Genomic DNA, 20,326 nt, shown 5'->3' with positions numbered 1-20,326 from the left:
TTCCACACTTGTTTCATCATTTATTTTTAAACACAATGTGAATGTGACATATTTAAAAAAAAAAAGAAAGAAAGTCCAGTAATGTGGCTGGCAGCTGGTCGCCCCGTTGTCCTCCTGTAGGCTTCATGATGCACGGAGAGCAGCTCCACCCCCCCCCCGTCAGCTCCACATGTGGGCAGCGACTTCAATGCCCAGTCAGAGTGAGACTGCATCCAGCGTACTGAAGACACGTCGGCTCTGGTAAGAACTCTTCTTTAATGAGTTTATTAGCGAGTCTGCAGGAGGTGAAAAACTTGTAGGGTGATTCATGCTCTGCAATAGCAGCTCAGATGGTAGAGCGGGTCGTCTCACAACTGGAAGGTTGGCGGTTCGATCCCTGCTCCCACAGGTGTAAAACTGTTGTTGTGTCCTTGGGCAAGACACTTCACCCACCTTGCCTAAGTATGAAAGTAGTGTGAGAGTTAATGGTAGGTGGTGGTCGGAGGGGCTGATGGTGCATTATTATTATTATTATAAATGTCATTGTTTTCATCACTAAGGTACAGAAGTACAGGTACTTCTACTAAACAGAGGTGCAGTCATGAACTCTGGGATCTATCAATGAGTTTGATTACCAAAAATAATCATAAATATGCAGAAGTAGTCGATGTGTTCCCAGGAGTTAGATTGATTTGCTGATGTGGTTTCAGAGTTGACTTATAACAGTAAGGAGTTGGTAAACCTCGCTTTTAGTTGGGAGGAAGCGCTGAGATATACATCTGTAGTATAAATACTCAGTTCCTCAGTAATACTGAGAACAGGAAGTGATGCTGCCCTGTCTCCAAGGGTGTGAAAAGAAGATACACTTTCTGTTCACAACATTAAACAGCTTTCAGTGACAGTAGATAAATTCAGCATATCGATGATGAAATTGCGTGTAATGTTTTTAGACACTTATCAAGATGAAGTGTTTCTAATTCATACAAAAGTGAGAAATCTGATTCAAAATTTGTGGAAAAAGAAGAGACAAATGATTTTGAATTATAGTGACAGTGAGTGAAATCAAACCAGAGATAATGACGTTGGGCAGCAGGAATCTCCATGTGTGCAGATAACAGTGATTTGAAGACCAAGTCTGCATGAGAGGGGAGAGGAGTGATAATCAGCAGCAGTCAGACGGACACGGTGGACCTGATGGAGACAAGTGTCAGCAGCTGTCTGCTCGAAGGCCCTGATGAGGTTAAAAGTTACGGTCTACTGGACAGTAGTGAGAACAGCGAAGTTCACCTTTTTCTAGCTTGTGGTTCAGAGACTGTGGTACTGACCAAATGCCAAATTAGCTTCCACTTCATGCTAGTCTGTTATAGTTTTTGTTCAACACATTACTTCCTAAATGAATGTCACTGAGACGCCGTTCTGCTCTTTCTGCACAGGCGAGTGAAAAACAAGTGAAGTCTGGAACAAGATGGACCCTGTAGTGGCGTCCTGGCTGGCGAGGAACAGCAGCAACGCCTCGGAGCTCTGCGCCAGCGAGAGCCTGCCCGTGTCCATCACCGTGGTCTTGTGCCTGGTCTTCTTGGCCGGCTTCATCCTCAACACTTTCAGCATTTGGGTGTTCTGCTGCCGGCTGTCCTGCTGGACCTCCGGGACCACCCTGCAGTTCCACCTGGCCCTCAGCGACGCCGTCGCCACCGCCCTCATTCCCATGATGGCCGTGCATGTTGCCATGAGGGACGACTGGCACTTCAGACAGTTCCTGTGTCAAGCCAAGCTCACCCTGCTCAATCTGCACTTTTACGGCAGCACCATATTCCTCACCCTCATCAGCGTCCATCGCTACATGGCGGTGGTGCACTTCAAGAGGAACTCATGCATGAAAAGCAAGAAGTTTGTCCAAAAGCTCTGCGCAGGAATTTGGATTCTGATCATTTTTCAGTCTCTCCTAATCGCCTTCATTCTCAGCAAACAAGATGAGAACAGTCTGGAGTGTGTCTCATTCTATCAGAGGAATCTGACCAACAGGTACTTTTCCATCAACTTTGTTCTGTTTACAGTCGGCTTCCTGCTTCCCTTGCTGGTGTCTGTGTTCTGCTACAGCCGTCTGGCAATCTCCTTGAAGCACCTGAACATCAGCACAGCAAAAGGCCTGAGAGTCAAGGAGAAGTCTCGGCACATGATTGGCCTGTGCCTCTTGATCTTTGGCCTGTGCTTCCTGCCTATGAACGTGGTGCGGACTATATTCGTTGTGCTCATGAAGTATTACCCACAGAAGTGCTCTGCTCTCCAGCAGATGGAGACGGCGTATTACACCACCTGGATTTTTGCGGGCCTGAACGGCTGCCTGGACCCGCTCCTGTACTGCTTCGGCTGCCAGAGTTTTCGTGAGGCCTTCAGATCTTTCAGGATTGCTCAGAGAGAATCTCCGAAAAGAAGTGACTCAGACATGACGGCGAGTCACGACAATCAGCTGAGGTGACAGTCAGCGTGCTTGTTGTGATCACAGTCAAGATATTTTCCTAAACCATAAATAAGTCTAGTAGCTTTTTAAAGTAAGAAACTGATTTTCTTTGATTTAACACCGGCAGCTTTCTCCCATGTTTTTGGTCTCACTGGACTTTCATCAGAAGGAAGAACTGATATTTTGAGATTTTTTCGTTCACTTTTTTTTCTTTTTTTTTTTTTTTTTTTTAGCAATTTTGGACTATTTTCAGCATATTTGTGTGGATGTACAGGATTATATAACTTCAACTAGACATCTTAGTTAATGTGTGTTTATTGATCATTGTAGCTATCTGCCTTTTTTGTACTGTTAAAAAAAAAAGTGTTTGTTGTTTTTGACTTCGGTACCAAATGGAAATGTTGTGGGCATCCACTCACAAAAGAAAGTAATTAGCTGCTTTGTAATTTAGTAATAGCAATGATTGCATCTCATTATTTCATGCAAAAGGAAGCATTTTTCAATTCAAGCTGATTTATTGAGATACATGGTTCAATAAATAGAATTTCATATGTTTGCACAACAAAATAATTTGTGCTTCTTCGTTTTTTAACTTACATTGTGAATAGTTTTGTTTTTTTATATATAGAATAGTAGGAAAAAACTTAGCATCAGCTTCAGCATTGCGCACAGAGCTACATGTTAAGTATTGAGTTTTTCAATTTGAACAAAGTTTTCTATTTGAAGGAGCTTCTAATGAGTACAATTGTGTAACACAATCGCAATACTCAAGGAATTTGATTCAATTCAATACAGTCTCTGTTGTTCTGATAGGCATCGAATTGTCAGGGTTGTTTATGCAAATGTATACACACACAGTAGTGCCTTCCTACACTAGTGTGTGTGTCTAAACATTCTACTTCGTGTGGAGCTTAGCCCACCTACGGGCTTCGCTATTGGCAACCTCCTTTGGCGCCAGCCAGACACTGAGACAGATCAAAGCAGTTGCCGCGCCAATCCTGTACGTGCTGTGGCGCATCCCACGCCCCTCACCATGGCTATATAGCCGGGTGAGCCCCTCAAGCTCTCTTCTTTCTCAGCTCCTGAGATCTATATCGACGCATGACAAAGACAAAGATGGAGATGACCGCCCAAGATATCTCGCCTTCTGGCGTCGAGCTCTTCACCTGCTGAGACTCCGCTGCATTAGAGAGACCGGCAGGACCGCTGCTTCACCTGCCCTGAGGTAAGCATCAAGCTCAGCGTGCTTCCTGTCCGGCCTGCCTTCTTCTTCCCGCTGGAAGAAGTCGAGCGCCGGGCTGCCTTCACGGGAGCAGTGTCTCTGCAACGCGAACCGGGGGAGCGTCTCACGGCTCTGTTCACCACAGCCTCCCGAGGGTGGCGAACACGCGAGGCTAATGCGTCACGGAGGCCTCCTGCCGCTTGCTCCTCTACCGTGAAATATGTAGTAATGCCGTCAGGCCTGTTACATCACTAAAAGCAACAGCTCTACTGATCGCGGTCACGCCACAGAGTGCACACTAAGTGCCGCACTAAGCTCAACATGGGTGTCTCCTCCTCTTCTTTGGCCCCTACACGGGAGAAGCGGTGGACGGAGGCGGCCGGGGACGCTCTGGCCCCGCGCTCGCCGAAATAGTGGCATGTGACACGCCCCCACTCACGCGTCCTGGGCCTTCCCTGGTCAGGAGCGCTGAGCGCCTCTCCCCTACGACGTTGGCGGCGCTGCACGTCACTACACGGAGATGTAATGACGTCAGCGGAGGCGCCATGTCATCCCTAGAGGAAGAGGGGGATGAGTGAGGATGCTGTGGCCGCTGAGAAGCGCCCCAGGCTGACCGCTGAGCTCACGGTGGAGCCGGGGAAAATATAACGCCCTAGGAGGGATGGCGCCTGCGCAGTGGGGCAGTTTGGCACTGTCTTTCTGCTGCCCAGGTCTGATCATGGCGCCGCTGGCTCGAGTTCATGGCCGCTTCATCTGTATCGGCCGCCATGTTTCGGCAGGGGGTTGGCAGGTCACCTGGCTTCTTCTCCCACCCCGGGCCCAGGCATGGCCCTTTCGAGGGAGGCCCCCTGTGTCTGTGCTCCGAGACGGCGGGCGGGCCGGTGAGTCTGGATGTGAATGCGGTGCAGCTGCTGACGCATCACTTCCACACATTGAGAGACGTGCTGGGCCCGCTCTCACCCTGGCTGTCCAGGATGCTGAAAAACAGTTACGCCCTGCAGTTTGCCGTGGCAGTGGCATCCTCCGCATGCGACTCAGTTGCCCCTCCAGGACGGTCACGCTCATGGAGGAGGCATTCTCTCTCCTGCACAGAGGCGCAATAACGGAGGTGGACCTGGAGGAGGCGAATCTCGGGTTTCTACTCCCCTATTTCTTGGTTCCCAAGAAGCAGGGGGGAGTGAGGCCTATTCTGGACCTACGCACCCTCATCTCTCACATGACCACCAGGAGGTTCCGCATGCTGATGATCAAACACCTCCTGGAGAGTGTCCGTCCCGGGCTTTGGATGACGTCCTCAAGGACGCCTTTTTCCACACCCCCTTTCTTCTGAGGCACAGGAAGTTCCTCAAATTTGCCATCGGGGACCGTTGTGTCAGTACAACCGCCTCCCCATCGATTACTCCCTCATTCCGCACCCCTTCTCCAAATGTGTGCAGACTGCGCTGGAGCCCCTTCATCGTCGAGGTCTGGGAATCCTCACCTACATTGATGACTGGTTGGTGCTGTCGTCCTCTCAGCAGGAAGCCGTAGAGCATGCAGCCTGGGTTCCACAACATGTCGCGAAGTTGGGCTTTATTGTGATTAAAAAAAAAAAAAGTGCGCTCCTTCTGGCCCAGCGCACCAAGTACCTGGGCCTGGAGCTAGACGCTTTGACCATGATGGCTTGTCTCTCCAGGGAGCGACAGTCCTCACTTCTGTCCCTGCTGCGGTCTGTGGTGACGTCACCCTTGGTGTGGGTCCACCAGGTGAGGGTCGCCCTGGGCATGGTGGCGGCAGCCCACCCGGTGGTGCACCTGGGCCTCCTGCACATTCGAAGACTCCAGAGGTGGTTCAATTGCCTCCACCTTTGGTCAGTGAGGGACAGACACACGAAGGTTCCTGTTCCGTCCGTTTTTGGAGATGACGGCGGCGCAGAAAGTGCTGCTTCAATTCCAGCCCAGGCTGCAGGGCATCCCTGGTCGATCCCTGACGAGCCCGATGCTCTGCTCCACATGGGGGGTGCCCTTCGGTCCCGCCCTGTCTTGGGCAGGAGACTCTTGGCTTAGATGCTGAGAGGGTGAGACTAGCCGGGCTAGATCTCCCCCCAGCGGTGCTGTCCACTATCCAGAGGACCAGAGCCCCCTCTACTATCTCGGTGGCACCTCTTTGCGTCATGGTGTTCAGAGAAGGGATTGGACCCTGGCTTCTACACCGTTGGCGGGGTTCTGGAGTTTTTACAAGGACTTCTGGACAGCGGCCACTCTGCATCCACCCTCGCGGTGTTTGCATCGGCCATCACGACGGGCCACGAGGGCTTTGGGCGCTTCTCGGCACGCAGCCACCCGCTGGTGAAGCACTTTCTAACGGGTGCTTGCAGGCTGAGGCCTCCCCCTAGACATGTGGTTCCCCGTGGGATCTCCACACTGTGTTGGAGGGCCTAGGGGGCCTCCGTTCGAGCCTTGGAATAGGCGGATTTCTGCTTTCTCTCTTTAAGGCTGCCCTCCTTTTTGCCTTGGCCTCTGTCAAAAAGGTTGGAGATCTGTGGGCCCTTTCGGTCCGCTCTTCCTGCTTTTCCTTCAGCCAGGATGTGGGCTGGTTCATCTCTGGCCCAACTGGGCCTTTCACCCCAAGGTCATCACTTCGAACTTTCGTTCAAGCGTGATTCGGATCAAGGCACCCTGCACCTCGCCTGGCTCGTCAGTGGACGAGGCGTGGTTGCGGTTGCTGTGTCCGGTCAGGGCTCTGTGTTGCTACGTCAAGCATACAGCTGCTTCCGCGCTACGGACCAGCTATTTGTGGGATTTGGAGTCAGGGGCCGTGGACCCCCTGCTGTCCTCCCAGCACCTTGCCCACTGGGTTGGTGGTGCTATTACGGTGGCTTATGAGACACGGAACTGCCCGCCACCAGAGGTGGTTCAGGCCCACTCCACACGAGGTGTCTCTGCTTCGGCGGCTCTGTGCAGAGGCGTCACTGTGGGTGACATCTGCCCAGCTGCCTCCTGGTCTTCTGTGTTCACTTTTGTGCGCTCCTATCTTGTGGATATGTGCGTGGATTCAGTGACTTTGTCAGTCTTAAGCGGGGACAGGGGTCCTGTCGCTTAAGTGGATGATGTGTTGATCTGGCCGGCTGCTGTTTTCCCTTGGGAATTCAGGCTGGGTGTAGGTCCTTGTTGCATGTTGGTGTGACTCTGGGGAGTCTTAACCAGCCTGTGGTCATTGATGTTATGTCACGGGTTTACTCCGACATGTGTATAGTCAACGCCTTGGTGCGAGGGCGCTTGGCGTCAGTGTCTTGAGGGCTTGGTGGGTGGTGACTGGCGTACGGCCTGCTTTGCTCCTTCTTCTGTGCCAATCTTGTCAGCCTGTCCAGCTTGGGGTACATTTATCCCTAAGGCCTCCGCCTTGCTATGTTATCAATAGCTAAGCCCATAGGTGGGCTAAGCACCACACGAAGTGCTATATAGCCATGGTGAGGGGCGTGGAATGCGCCACAGCACGTACAGGATTGGCGTGGCAACTGCTTTGATCTGTCCCAGTGTCTGGCTGGCGCCAAAGGAGGTTACCAATAGTGACGCCCGTAGGTGGGCACACACACACTCGTAGAACTGTAGTTACGACTAGTAAATATTATTACATCCATATAGAAAAAACATACAGCACATATGTAGAATGACATGGGTAAAAAGGGGTTGATATGAAAAAGAAAATGCAAATAATAATAGATAATAGATCTTAAAATATTCCATGTTTTATTTTAATATCACCATATTACTGTATGAATTAACAAGGAAACGATTTGCAACAACAGTCATCTACAGTATAGCATGACAGTATTTTGTTAAAACATGAAATATACAAACAGACAGATAAACTGGAAACATTTTTGAAAGGCAAAGAGAAATGGACATATTTACAATATTTTTCAGATGAGAATGAGGTCTAGCCATAAAAATTTACACACATCCTGAATAAGGTCATCCTCAGTGTTCAGTGTAAATATTTATTTTACACCCATCTTTTGTTCGTTACTCGTATGCCTCCCCTAGTTTTATTGACCCCTTTGCAGATTTTGTAATCTGGACTCGTACTTTGCACCACATAGAGTTGTCTTTTAATCTCGTTTAACTTGTGAAATGACAATAAAATCACTCTCCGCTCCTGTTTCTCTCATCCGTAAACAAGAACAGGCGTCACGACGTCACGACGTCACGGAAAGGGGGCGGGGTCAGAGCGCAGCGTCATTACACGCGCACAGGTGATCTCTCTCCTTCAGGTGAGGGTGAAGCCGCGAGGGAGCCGGACGCACCGAGCAGAGCAGAGGGCGGATAATGGGGAAGCTGCAGGAGTTTTCTATTTCCTTCGACAAGAACAAGGTGGTGTACAGTCCGGGAGAGTCCATCTCCGGCACCGTGACGCTCAAAGTCAACCAGGCGCTGCAGTGCAAAGGTGAGTCCGACGCCACGAGCTCACCTGGAGGGGAGGGGGGACCAGGAAGTGGAGGATGGGCTGCTGTGGCGAGCCCTGTCTTAATAAAAAAAAACAAAGAAACGCAAAGAAAAGAAATAAGAAAGAGAAAACGCAGTTATTTGAATTTAATCCGTGTTTTTTGGATCCATTTCCTCCAGTACTGCCTCCATCAGGTTGTTGTTATGTCTATGGTTGTTGCTCTCAGGTCTCTTCCAGTAATCCCAGAGGAAGTGCTCAAACAGGAATTAGAGTCAATCCAAACCCTCTCAAATTTATAATCACTTCTAAAATGCCTGTGTTCAAAGGATTGTAATTTATTTAACCTGTAGATTTTACATGACCACCATAATATACCCAAAACTTACATTTTTATCTGAGAAAATTTGTTATCAGATGTTAAATCTATATATCAACATTTTTTGATTTACTCAACAGTCTATAAAATTTTACCGTTTTCATTCTGTCAAAACTGTGAAATTAATGTATTTTAATGATGTAATTGCAATAAAGTGTGCAGCGATTATCCTTTTATCCTTCAATCTAACATATCTCTATGTATTGTTTGTGTAGGTGGCAGTAACACAAACCTTTCAACACGTGAAACACCCATACTTTATGGATAATATATAAAAAAGCCTCACATTTAATCTATTAAAAGCTAAATATATTTAGTGTATTAAGAGTAAGATAAGCTTGTGTGACTTTCTCGAATTTAAATGTTTTTTTTTTTTGTGTAAATAAATTAAATACATGAAGTTTATTTTGAATATAAATACAATATTTAGAGAGTTAGACATACTAACTAAACATTTCTTTCTGGGATTAACGATGTATCATTAATCTGAAATTGGTGACATGCAGTTTGTTTTTTGTTTTTGATCTGCTTACTATGTCTAACAGTCCATTAGTATTCAAACTTGTTTTTTGTAGTTTAATTGTAGCTTCTCAATACATTTAAATATTCTCCTCAACAAATCTCTACACACGTTCATCCTGTCATATTTACATCTAGATATCAGAGTGTGAATCATCTCAGATATGAACTGTGAGCTCTTTAGCGATCTGAAAGCATTGGCGTCACACCTCCACATGTTGACCTGTACTCTTTGGATTGACCGTTTGCTCGATGTAGGCGAACGCCTTGACGGTTGTGGTTTTCTGTGTTGTTATAAACGTGAGGGCTAAAGGCCTCTGGAGATGGGTCAGTTTCAAACAAGGAGCACTTCTTGTATCAAATATCTGACAGCTGTTGGGCACAAAAAGGAAATCCAGCAACTCTCTGTTTGACTGAAAAATGGCCTCTTGTTATTGATCGAGACAGACCCAACATTTTAAAATCTAAAAGAGCTTTTTAGTATCATTTATACTGAAGAAACAACGTGTCATTTGAAGCATTGAATTGAGGAAGTGCACTGACAAAACTGACACAGAAAAAATACTGATTACAGAAAACCACCTACATTAATGCGTCGGTTGGAAAATAAATGGAATTCAGCTGTTTCGGCCACATTTATACAACATTTTCAAGTCAAGACGGAAAGGTTTTGTAGCGTTTTGGAGGTCCGTTCACACAACAACGGTGCTCGAAGCAACTTTTTCAAATCTTTTATTCAAAATACTCCAACTTTAAAGAAATGCTGAGCCTGTGCACCACAGCCGTATTGAACGGACAGTAAGGTTATCCTCCGTTGTGTCATGACTCCCGGTCCATATTCTCCTGGAACTTGGTGGTTTTAAAGTTGAGATACTCCCCCTGAATAAGAATCCAACTTTGTAATTGACTGTCCGATTTTTTTTTTTGTATTGCTCTCTGCATGCTTTTTTGTGGTTTCATTCAAAAAAACAAACATCATGTCCTGACATGCTTTCTCCAGTTTCCATAGAAGCAAACATCGTTTTCAAAAAACGTTGCCATGTAAAAGCCAAATTTTTCCCAGACGAAAACCCATAAATGATCTGTTTTCAATTAAAAATGCCATGAAGGTGCTTTCGTGAACCTCTGTGTGATTGTGTGCCTTATTCAATTATACAGTAATGAAAGCATGGAAACACTTTTGTGCTTATAAATACTGGCATTACTCTCACAGTTTTATACCTTTTGTCTCCATGTATAATGTGGAATCCTGTTTCCAAGAAGCGGCACCGGTCAGTTCCTCAACAGGAATGTTTACCGTTGATTCATCGAGAACAGTCAGAAAAAATTGCCTTAGGGAAACGATCCTCGCCAAACAGTTACGAAACACACCGCTGTGTGTGTGTGTGTGTGTGTTATCTGTTCAAATGGGTGACATAATCGGTGTGTGTAGTTGTATTTTTAAGTTGAAAACTTTAAATGGATTTCATCTCACTGTGTGAAGCACAGGAGAACCGAAAATACAGTTTTATTGCATTAGATAGCAGCTCCCATTCATTTCTGAAAGTTTTGTCTAAATTCCCAGAGGGTTTGTTTGGTATCTGAAATGACTTTAACAGGTCACACAATTTGGTGAGTCACTTGACACATATTATGAGCGGAAACTCTGACTCTGTTCGCAAGGCTTTTTCTTAATTGTCATTCTGCTGTCGTTTACAGCCGGGTTCCTCAATTTGCGGACCTCGCTGCGGACCCAGGGCAAATGTACAGGAAAAAAAAAAAAGAGAAAAAATCTTTCTTTAAACGCTCCGTGTTCCGTGTGAGCACCGTTCTGCGCCGTCGCACCGCACTGCCCGGCATCCCTCGGTATTGCTGGACAGATTATACATGATTGAAACATTTACTACTGAAAATGACTGCAATCTTAACATAAAGCCAATATTAATGGCACTTTCTTGTGTGAAATACAGTGAAATATTCAACTTTTACATGATACAGTGACAACTGATGAACCATTACTAGATTTGCCAGTAACTCTCATTTTGAGTCAATATCAAAAGAAAAAGTTTAATTTTTCAGAAAAAAATGGATGAAATATCAATGTTATCCTGCTTTTGCTTAGTGTCAGTTCATTTAAATTTCCAGAAATTCTCTCTCATTATTAGTACTTTGTGTTCCTATTTCAGTCGTTGTATTGTAAAACCTAATAAATGACAAAATGTGTTTTTTTTGTTCTGTAAACTGTCTGAAGTCCTCTGTGCCACAAGGTTTTTCCTTCAGACTCATCCATGTTTCTCATTTTCCAGGAAAAAAGGCAGTTGTTTATCGAGAGAAGAATACATATAAATTAAGCTCTTCAATAACTTTTCTCTAAAAATGTGAGTTTTTTAAGCTTTTGCTGTGTTTCATTTCATTTTAAACCTTTTTTTTGGTTTTGGACTGAACATGTGACTCTGTGAGGCTTTAGTGGAAATTTTCCGCCATTTTCTAAGGGTCGGGAGCATTAATGTGAATACTTAACATGACATAATAGGCCAAAGTTTCCCTTATCAGAAGCTAGAGGAGGTCAGGCTCACTGGAAAAGTGACTCTATCCTCCACTTCAGGACTTCAATGGAGTGTTTGCCTTCTGATAGTAAAGATGTGAGGCTTGGCCGTTCGTCAGATAAGAGGCCAAACCATCGGGAAGTTCTCATTCGAATGCAAACGAGCGTCAGAAAACAGGAAGTTACTACCAATTTTCCACATTGTCTTTGTTATCGTCTCTGGAATCAGAGTGAAGGTCATCGCAGGTGAAACAGAGAACATAAAGGCTTTCTCACACATTTATTATCCATCTATCAGCTTTGATCCTTGCATTTTGAAGCACAGATCAATACTTCCCCGGCTGAATGCTGCCTCTCTGGGTCTGGGAGTGTCTGTTTCAGGCCTCTCGTCTGTTTACATTCCTGTTCAGGTGGAACCGGTCCGACTGTCGTGAGGGAAGTTCTCCTCTCGATGAAACATGTGACTCCTGCAAATATTGACGGTGCTTTTAAAATCAGTCACGGAGGATTTTATAGGACTGTTGTGAATATAAACAAAAGAGAAAAAGACTTGACACTGTTTCCATTTCATTCAATAAATAGTTGAGTGTTGTTGAAGTGAAACGAGTGAAGCCGAAACAAGGCAGCTAATTATTTGATCAATAATCACAATCTGTTCTTTAAAAATTTAATAAAATTAATCTTGTAATTTTATCAAACAAAGATATTTGAAACGTTTACAGTGATTGTTGTTCCTAGACTCGAGTATTCTATGGGAATGAGTGTTATTGCTGTGAGAGAGCAAGCTGAACCTGATTGGATGCAAATGACGTGAGCCCGACTCTCAAATGTCTGAAACTAAATGACTCATGAAGCAGTTCAGTTAGTGACCATAAAACCACACAACTGCAGCTATTTTGTAGATCCTTTAAACCCATTTTTTAATTTTAAAATTCACATTGCCATGTCAGCTGTTGCACCGGAGACGTTTTACCGTTTAAACAAAAGTATACAGCTCAGTTTGAATCGGGTTGAATCGAAACAAGTCGATGAAATGAGTGAGGATTAAAGCTACTTTCCGGAGCGACACTGGGATGTAAAGACGTTCAAACTGTATAAAGATTGTGTGACAACTTCAGGAAAATGAGTTTGGATCTTTGGATGATGTTAAACTGCAGATGGAGATGGATTTCAGACATTCAGGATGAATCTCTGCTTGGCTTTGCATTCTGCTTTCTGCTTTTATTTACATGTATTAATGTTCATCAGCTTTTTAGGGTTTTCACTTGGTGAAAAAAAAAAACCTCTCGGAACTGCTGAAGTACTGTTCCAGGATCTTCCTTGCAATCCTGAACACTTCGATTAATTGTTTTTAGTTGGAAAATTGTCGTATTTAAAGAGGTTTTCTTTGTTTTGGGTTTTTAGTACAGATCAGAATGTCAGTGCATTTAATCCTAAAAGCAGATTTAGCATGTAAAGCTTAGGTTAGAAGGAAAAATACTTCAAATTAAGAAAAGGGCTATTGAGTTTTCTACTTCATTGAAAATATTAATGGAAAATGAGCTGAAAGGTATCAGAAGTAGATTGTGAAACAGTGAGAATGGCATTTGAACTCAAACAGAAACTTGTCCTTTGATAGTTTTCCTTCCTCAGTGGAATAAAACAGATCCCCCAAACAACACGACTGTTTCATCTTTGACTTATGATTTAAACTTTTCTGGAAGAGGGATATGTGGACTCTTACATCTAAATGATCTCACATTTGTGTTATTTATTAAGTGCACTTCTTCTTGTAGGAGTATTTAGCTGTTGATTAGCTTTGTCTGCTTGTCAAACAGCCAGATCGGCCTTTTTTCTACAGCGTGAGCCCGGAGCAGTGAAACTGTCTCATGCTGTCTTTGGCGGGTCTCTGTCTTGCATGCTGGTGAATTTGGGTGTGTCCTCCAGTCTCTGTTATCACTGTGATGTTTTGGTGAACGACTTGCACGTTTTCAGCTTTACGACCAAATTGAGGGACAAAAAAAGGAAAAACTGTGTGACTCATCCTTCTTGGTTAAAAAGCGAGGTGTGTTGATACTGAGTTTAATGTGGGGATGCAGAGCCGCTCCATCCACGTGGCTTTCCATTGTTTTGTTCTTTTTAATAAAACGCCGATAATTATGAGTCAATACGTCATGACTCAACAGTCACGAGCTTAAATAGTGGAGGAGCATGATGTCTTTGGTGCTCCGCTTCAAGAAGGCCAAACCTCTTCGAAACTGTTCTGAACCCGAGGCTGAGAGCCGCTGTTTCAGTAAAGTGAGAATCTTCATGGAATTCGTTCCATTTCTGCACAAAGGATGTTTCTAACGCTGAAGGGAGCTGTCATAAGAGCTCACAAACTGGCTTAAATAATGTACAGCGTGTGAGTGACGGGAGGGAGGAGGGAGGTTTAGACGTCAGAGAAACTTTCCATCCTACAGAGACGACTTCGGCACATTTCCCTTTGTCTCGTCATGATTCGGTGAAACGGTCTGACAGCGATACCTGATGACCTGCTCACACTTCCAGGCTCTGAAACCTGCGACACAGATATGAAGACGTCGTCGTGTTTCAGGGTCAAAGCACCATTTTCATATGTAGCCATGGCTTGGATCCAGATTTCTGTCACTGACAAAGAAAAGAATGATTTTATTTTTGTGGACAAAAACCTGAAGTCAACATCTAACAGTTCACAGTAACACAAAGCATTCTTTCCATTGTGTTTCCAGTTCAGGCCTGAAGGAGCCAGCTCACCTTTTAGTCTGGGAAATACTCTATGATTGTAAGAGTTGGTTGAGTCCTTGTGTGCTTTTATTTTGAAGGCATCTGGTTTTCATTGCTCAAAAAGCCACCAGTGTTTGGCTGTACTGTTTCAGTCCAGGGAATAATGTCTCTACAGGTGATACCATTTCCCCAGGAGAAGTGGTTCTCTGCTGCAGACTAAACACCGTTTGTTCATTTTCCTTGTGTGCAGCCATCAAGGTGAACTGCAATGGCTTCTGCGGCATAACGACGAAGGTGAACGACCCGACGTGGACGACGGAGGAGCAGTACTTCAACAGCAGCGTCTCCGTGGCAGACAAAGGTGCCCCAGTCTGTCTCCTCCATGTTAAATGGGCACCGAGGCCCCCGGGGCGAGAACAGGAGGCCGATTGTTCTCTCTGACGACTGTTCTGTGTTTTGTGTCCCTCACAGGAACCCTGAAAGCAGGAGCGCACACTTTTCCCTTCAAGTTCCTCATTCCAGGTGAGCAGCGCTGAGTGAAGGGTTAACACTGTGTGTGTGTGTGTTAATATGTGTGTGTGTTTCCCTGGCAGACATGTCGGGGCCTGATGGAGCCCTCTCTGCACCGCATCAGTTTGATTCCAGCCTTTAAAGGGTTTATTTGCACAAATTTTCCACCACTTTTTCAAACACTGCTGCTGCGCATGCAGCTTTAGAGCCGAGTCACCCGGAGGAGCAATCCGGCTTCAGCCTCTCTCCACACCGGCGCTCCTGTCGCCATTATTGCCCATGTCTGTAGCATACTGCTCTCTGTGTTTGTGGTTTCATTACAAAACAAACGGCAGCACCCACTAGTGGCCCAACATGCTAACTGCATCATTTCCAAAATGTTTTCTTGTGAACGTGAAACTTCTCTGCCTGCTACGAAAAAGCAAAATCGATGTGCTTTTCACTTGAGGCATCGTGTGAACAGGACCTAAATGCTCACAATCGTTCCCTGACCATTTATCCAGTCCTCACTGAAATACTTGAAGTGTGTGTGATTTAATTTTTCAAGACAGGCCAATAAGAGTTTTTTTCCCTATAAGAATAGTAAAGTAGATGCAGTTCATCATGTGGAAATTTGAAAATAAGCTACATTTATGTATTTATCTCTCTCTCTCTCTCTCTCTCTCTCTCTGTCTCTTTCTCTCACTCTCTCTCTCTCATGTTCTTGCTCGCTCACTCTCTGTCTCTCTCTCTTTCCATTGAAACTCCAAACCAGCCCGACTGGTCTGTCACTTAAAACTCGTGTGACCTCCAGAGTGTGTTTGTGTGTGTTTTCTGCCCCGAAGTGCCGGTAGACTGGTCAGCAATTGGATTTACATGTTTACTCACATAAAAACAAAAGACAAAGAAGTCTTTCTCGTTTTAAACAAGCCAAACTGACTAAACGCGTCTGACTCCCTCGCTGCAGCCACTGCGCCGACGTCTTTTGAAGGAAACTATGGCAAGATCATTTACCGAGTGAGAGCATTCATCGAAACGCCGCGGTTCGCCAAAGACTACGACGCAGAGAAGTCTTTCTTCCTGCTGAGCCTGCTCAACCTCAACGAAGTGCCAGACATATGGGTGAGACTGAAGTCATGGGTGCTGTTAAACGTGACAATCAACCGTTATAACCTTTGGAAATAGGCCATAAAACTCTTATCATGAACTGCAGAAGCACAGAATGTTATAAAATGAATGTTATGGTTTGATACATAAGGAAATATTCAGTAAATCCTATGGAATAGCTTCTGTCTGATCTCTCAGTTTGCTTGGTTGTGATGTGTTGTGGTTCGGACGGGATTTACTGCATGCTGCACAAAGTGGACACTGTGTGTGTGTGTGTGTGTGTGTGTGTGTGTGTGTGTGTGTGTGTGTGTGTGTGTGTGTGTGTGTTCATCCAGGGGGTTCGATCCTCAGCCATCACCCAGCAGTTCTCCTACATGCTGATGAAAACTGGCACGGTGGTCCTGAAGGCCCAGACTGACATGAGGGGCTACACGCCGGGTCAGGTCATCCAGGTCTCTGCCAAAATCCACAACCAGTCCGGGAAGACCACGGGCAAGATGGCGGCCAGCCTGATGCAGGTCAGTGTCGCACCAGGTTCAGGCGTGAGGGTGCAAACTTTCATTTTGAATTTGCAGAGCATTAATGCACGATGCGTGCAAACATCATTTATCGGATCAAAGTCTTTAGTGTTTTGTATATTGTTGTGAGTAGATATCACACGAATGACAAGTTACTGCAGCTTTAATGTAAGTCCACTAAGGTCCTCTCAGTAACTGTATGGAAGAAATGTTCTTCCTGTATGCGGATGACAGTGTAGGAAATTGAAGGAAATGTTCACTTTTGTTGGAGAACAGCTGTTAAATCATGAATGCTGATGAGAATGCGCTCCTTCATTTCAGAAAAGACTGCCTCCTTATTTATGAGGAGAGCTGTTTAATTTGAAGATGTTGAATTCTGGAAGCACTTTAAAAAGTTCACTCCTCAGAGAGTCCCAACACGGTCGTCCGGTAAACTCTAAGAGTTTTCACCTCGCTGTGTAAACAGTTTCCTGACCGCTGAGACTTGTGTCTTCAGAGAGTGACCTATGAGACGAAGAAGCCCACCCACGACCTGAGGACCATCGCCGAGGTGGAGGGCGGCGTGGTGAAGGCCAACAAGGAGGTGGAGTGGAATGATCAGATCATTGTTCCTCCTCTTCCTCAGTCCTTCCTCGGAGGCTGCGAGCTTATCAAGATTGAATATTACGTCAAGGTAGGTGAAGAAGTGAGAAGGTGTTTGGTTAAACATGCTAAAAGATCTTGAGAGAGGAGTAACAAGACTGGGACAAGTATTCAATCCCAGCTTTATTGAAATCGGTGTTTTGAGGCAGTACAGAAAGTCAGAGCTGACACTGTGCATACTCGAGGAGAACATGCGAACTTAACTTCATCCTGCATCAGTCCAATGCCTCAAACTGAACATTCCCAGCTTTTATATTTCTCCATGTGAACCTGAACGCATCGTGTGGGTACGCAGCTGCACTTTTAACCCCCAAACATCTTCATATATTTAACGTGCCCCACCTTTTGTAAAAGATTTTAAGTTTTTTCACAGTTTAACTTTGATGCTTCCTGTCTTTCTTCTTCTGTCTCAGGTCAGCCTGAATTTTCCTGACGTCACTCTGACGTTACCGATCCACATTGGGAACGTCTCGCTAGATAAACGACTCCAAACGGCCAACAAGGCCGCTGCGTCTCCGGCTCCTCCGTCCGCTGCAGACGCTCCAGCCACACCGGACGCCGCGGCCGCCACTGCTGCTGGGACCACGATACCCCCTCGCCCTGCCCCCAAACCAGCCGCCCGCCCCACCCCCCGCCTCAGGGCGTCATCACACAACTCCCCTAGTGCTCCTCCAGCCGACTACCCCGACGGCGCAGAGCCGATGATGCAGGACAACAGGAGACAGTCTCAGCTGGTGTCACCCAACGCCTTCAGCTATGCCCCGGGGCTCTTCTTTGGCCAGAACCAGCAGCCGCCCGCCGCCGCCAGCACCCCCGGCGTCACAGGGCTTTACCCCTCTTTGAGCACCTCCAGCCCCATGATAGTGCCTCAAGGCCCACCTCCCAACTACAACACCTCGTCCTACCCACAAGGTACACACTGCACACTCACTGTAGACCGTTTACCACCAAGTTCAAGACGTATGAAATATCTGGACACATGAGCATGCGATTTTTTATATGAGCTGTAATTGTACCGATACACCCTGAGAGCACATAATCACTGTTGTGTTTACAGTCTTATTAACACAAACTCTGCCATTAAAGTTACACAAATGAACTCTGCTACATATGCCACTGAAACATAATGATGCATTTAAAAACAAAAAACATTGTTTGGCTGTTCGAGTGACTTGTATTTTAAAATGTTTCTTCCATCTGTGACCTCTGGATAGATGTCACTGTATGACCACAGAAAGCTGCATTGTTATGATGAAAAAAACTTGCATGACTGCAACCTTTCATTCCATTGTACAGCCTTTGTTGTGCACATACTAAAATTGGAACGATACAGAGAAGCAAAGCATGACTCCCTGTGCAAGGTTGGCATGTCTAATGGTGACGCATTCACACTTAGTAAATAAAAAAACCCCAGAATTTCCCAGTTTTGGATTAATAAAGTAATACTCTATGCTACTCTGCTACTGGATTTTATTGACAGAGCTAGAATAATGTCTCAAAAAAGGGAAACTGTCCATAGCAGGTTTTAAAATGGAAAAAGAAAACAGAAGGACAGCATCATAAAGACTTCAGAGAGTGAGAGATAATGTTTTCGACCCCCATTTACACAAAGCTTCAAGTACAAATGCATTGTTTTTTTGTGTTACAGAGGCTCCTCCTCCTTACGATGAGAGCTGCGACACATGAGGCGGACGGACACACAACCCATGGCGATGACGATCAGTTTACCTCCGACCAAGCAGAATGTTGATGTGTAGCTCGTATTGGTGCATCTTCAAAAGGAGTCCTGCCATTTTAATAATAAAATAATAAAAAGAGAAAATATGCTCAAACCAAGTAACTGACCCTGAGCTGAGTCTGGAGGATTTTAGTGTGTGTGCAGGTTTTCTTAATGAGACAGAATCAAAGTCTTGGTTGGAGCGTGAACTGATCATCGGCTCTGCAGCCCTGTGAACAAACTCCAGCAAAGAAATATCCAACAGGAGGAGGACACTTTATTCTATTTTTTAAAACAAGTTTTTGTGATACTTTTAGCACTTTGAAAGAGAAGCAGACTAGTAGGCTCTGTTCTTCATACGGCCAGCAGGAGGCAGCGTTTTAGTTTACATTACATGAAAGGAGGCATGTGATTGGACTAATAAGGAGAAGCTGGTTAAGGCATATTTTTTTCAGGGTGAAACAGTTTGATGATTAAAAGTTTGATTTGTTCAGTGTCATGACGATAATCCAAATGTTTGCTTTTAACTTTGTAAGGACATGGTCCAGTTTTTCGATTTTTTTTTTTTTTTTTTTTTTTTTTTTTGGTTACTTTCATGTCCTGCAACATCTGCAGAGATGTTGTTTAATGGTGTTTTCAAATTTCCTGTTTCTCTTTTGTTTCTTACACAACTCTTTCTCAAATCAGTCTTTTTATAGTTTTAGCCATGTGCAATCTCACCGTTATGTGAGGATTTTTTCTCTTGTTCAGAGTTGATTTCAGATCGACACATTTAAGTTTAAATATTTCCTAATCAAATTGATGTCGGATGTGCAAAAAGTGATATTTATTTATTGTTTTCAGTGTTTTCTAACTGCTGTCTGGATTCTAAATAAACCTGCAAAGGCAAAAAAAAAAAAGTTTTCTTTTTCTGTTCTCATCGATGGACGTGGTCCGTCCATCCATCCATCCATCATCCTTCACCTGTCCGTCCATCCATCCATCCATCATCCTTCACCTGTCTGTCCATCCATCCATCCATCCATCCATCATCCTTCACCTGTCTGTCCATCTATCCATCCATCCATCATCCTTCACCTGTCCATCCATCCATCCATCCATCCATCCATCCATCATCCTTCACCTGTCTGTCCATCCATCCATCCATCATCCTTCACCTGTCTGTCCATCCATCCATCCATCCATCCATCATCCTTCACCTGTCCGTCCATCCATCCATCCATCCATCCATCCATCATCCTTCACCTGTCTGTCCATCCATCCATCCATCCATCCATCATCCTTCACCTGTCCGTCCATCCATCCATCCATCCATCATCCTTCACCTGTCTGTCCATCCATCCATCCATCATCCTTCACCTGTCCGTCCATCCACCCATCCATCCATCATCCTTCACCTGTCCATCCATCCATCCATCCATCATCCTTCACCTGTCCGTCCGTCCATCCATCCATCCATCCATCCATCCATCCATCCATCCATCCATCCATCATCCTTCACCTGTCCGTCCATCCATCCATCCATCATCCTTCACCTGTCCGTCCATCCATCCATCATCCATCATCCTTCACCTGTCCATCCATCCTTCTATCCTTCATCCATCATTTCACCTGTTCATCCGTCTG

The 20,326-nt window shown here is 45.2% G+C and overlaps 2 protein-coding genes and 1 non-coding gene across 3 annotated transcripts; all 3 read left to right on the top strand.

The window, feature by feature from the left end:
* Nucleotides 1-185: 185 nt before the first annotated feature.
* LOC115398481 (P2Y purinoceptor 2) lies at nt 186-2,625 on the top strand. The gene is made up of 2 exons (XM_030105266.1): nt 186-240; nt 1,413-2,625. The coding sequence occupies exon 2, from the start codon at nt 1,445-1,447 to the stop codon at nt 2,453-2,455; it is 1,011 nt and encodes a 336-aa protein (XP_029961126.1). The 5' UTR covers nt 186-240; nt 1,413-1,444; the 3' UTR covers nt 2,456-2,625.
* A 5,278-nt stretch (nt 2,626-7,903) lies between these two features.
* On the top strand, nt 7,904-19,585 carry arrdc1a (arrestin domain containing 1a). The gene is made up of 8 exons (XM_030105733.1): nt 7,904-8,084; nt 14,478-14,588; nt 14,699-14,749; nt 15,684-15,838; nt 16,159-16,341; nt 16,838-17,014; nt 17,397-17,895; nt 18,632-19,585. The coding sequence occupies exons 1-8, from the start codon at nt 7,967-7,969 to the stop codon at nt 18,667-18,669; spliced, it is 1,332 nt and encodes a 443-aa protein (XP_029961593.1). The 5' UTR covers nt 7,904-7,966; the 3' UTR covers nt 18,670-19,585.
* LOC115398840 (U6 spliceosomal RNA) lies at nt 18,274-18,380 on the top strand. Its single transcript, XR_003932610.1, has one exon. It is a non-coding gene; the product is annotated as a U6 spliceosomal RNA (small nuclear RNA).
* Nucleotides 19,586-20,326: the final 741 nt, after the last annotated feature.

This window comes from Salarias fasciatus, chromosome 12 (genome assembly GCF_902148845.1).
Source record: "Salarias fasciatus chromosome 12, fSalaFa1.1, whole genome shotgun sequence".
NCBI lineage: Eukaryota > Metazoa > Chordata > Actinopteri > Blenniiformes > Blenniidae > Salarias > Salarias fasciatus.
The sequence above is the reverse complement of the archived record's forward strand: the minus strand, read 5'-3'. Positions and strand labels throughout refer to the sequence as shown.

Bases quoted from the DNA above. Each gene is read 5' to 3' on its own strand.
- arrdc1a (XM_030105733.1), top strand. From the start codon at position 7,967: ATGGGGAAGCTGCAGGAGTTTTCTATTTCCTTCGACAAGAACAAGGTG. The intron at 14,589-14,698 runs GTGCCCCAGTCT...TGTCCCTCACAG, and splicing joins CGTCTCCGTGGCAGACAAAG to GAACCCTGAAAGCAGGAGCG. The intron at 17,015-17,396 runs GTAGGTGAAGAA...CTTCTGTCTCAG, and splicing joins AGATTGAATATTACGTCAAG to GTCAGCCTGAATTTTCCTGA.
- LOC115398481 (XM_030105266.1), top strand. From the start codon at position 1,445: ATGGACCCTGTAGTGGCGTCCTGGCTGGCGAGGAACAGCAGCAACGCC.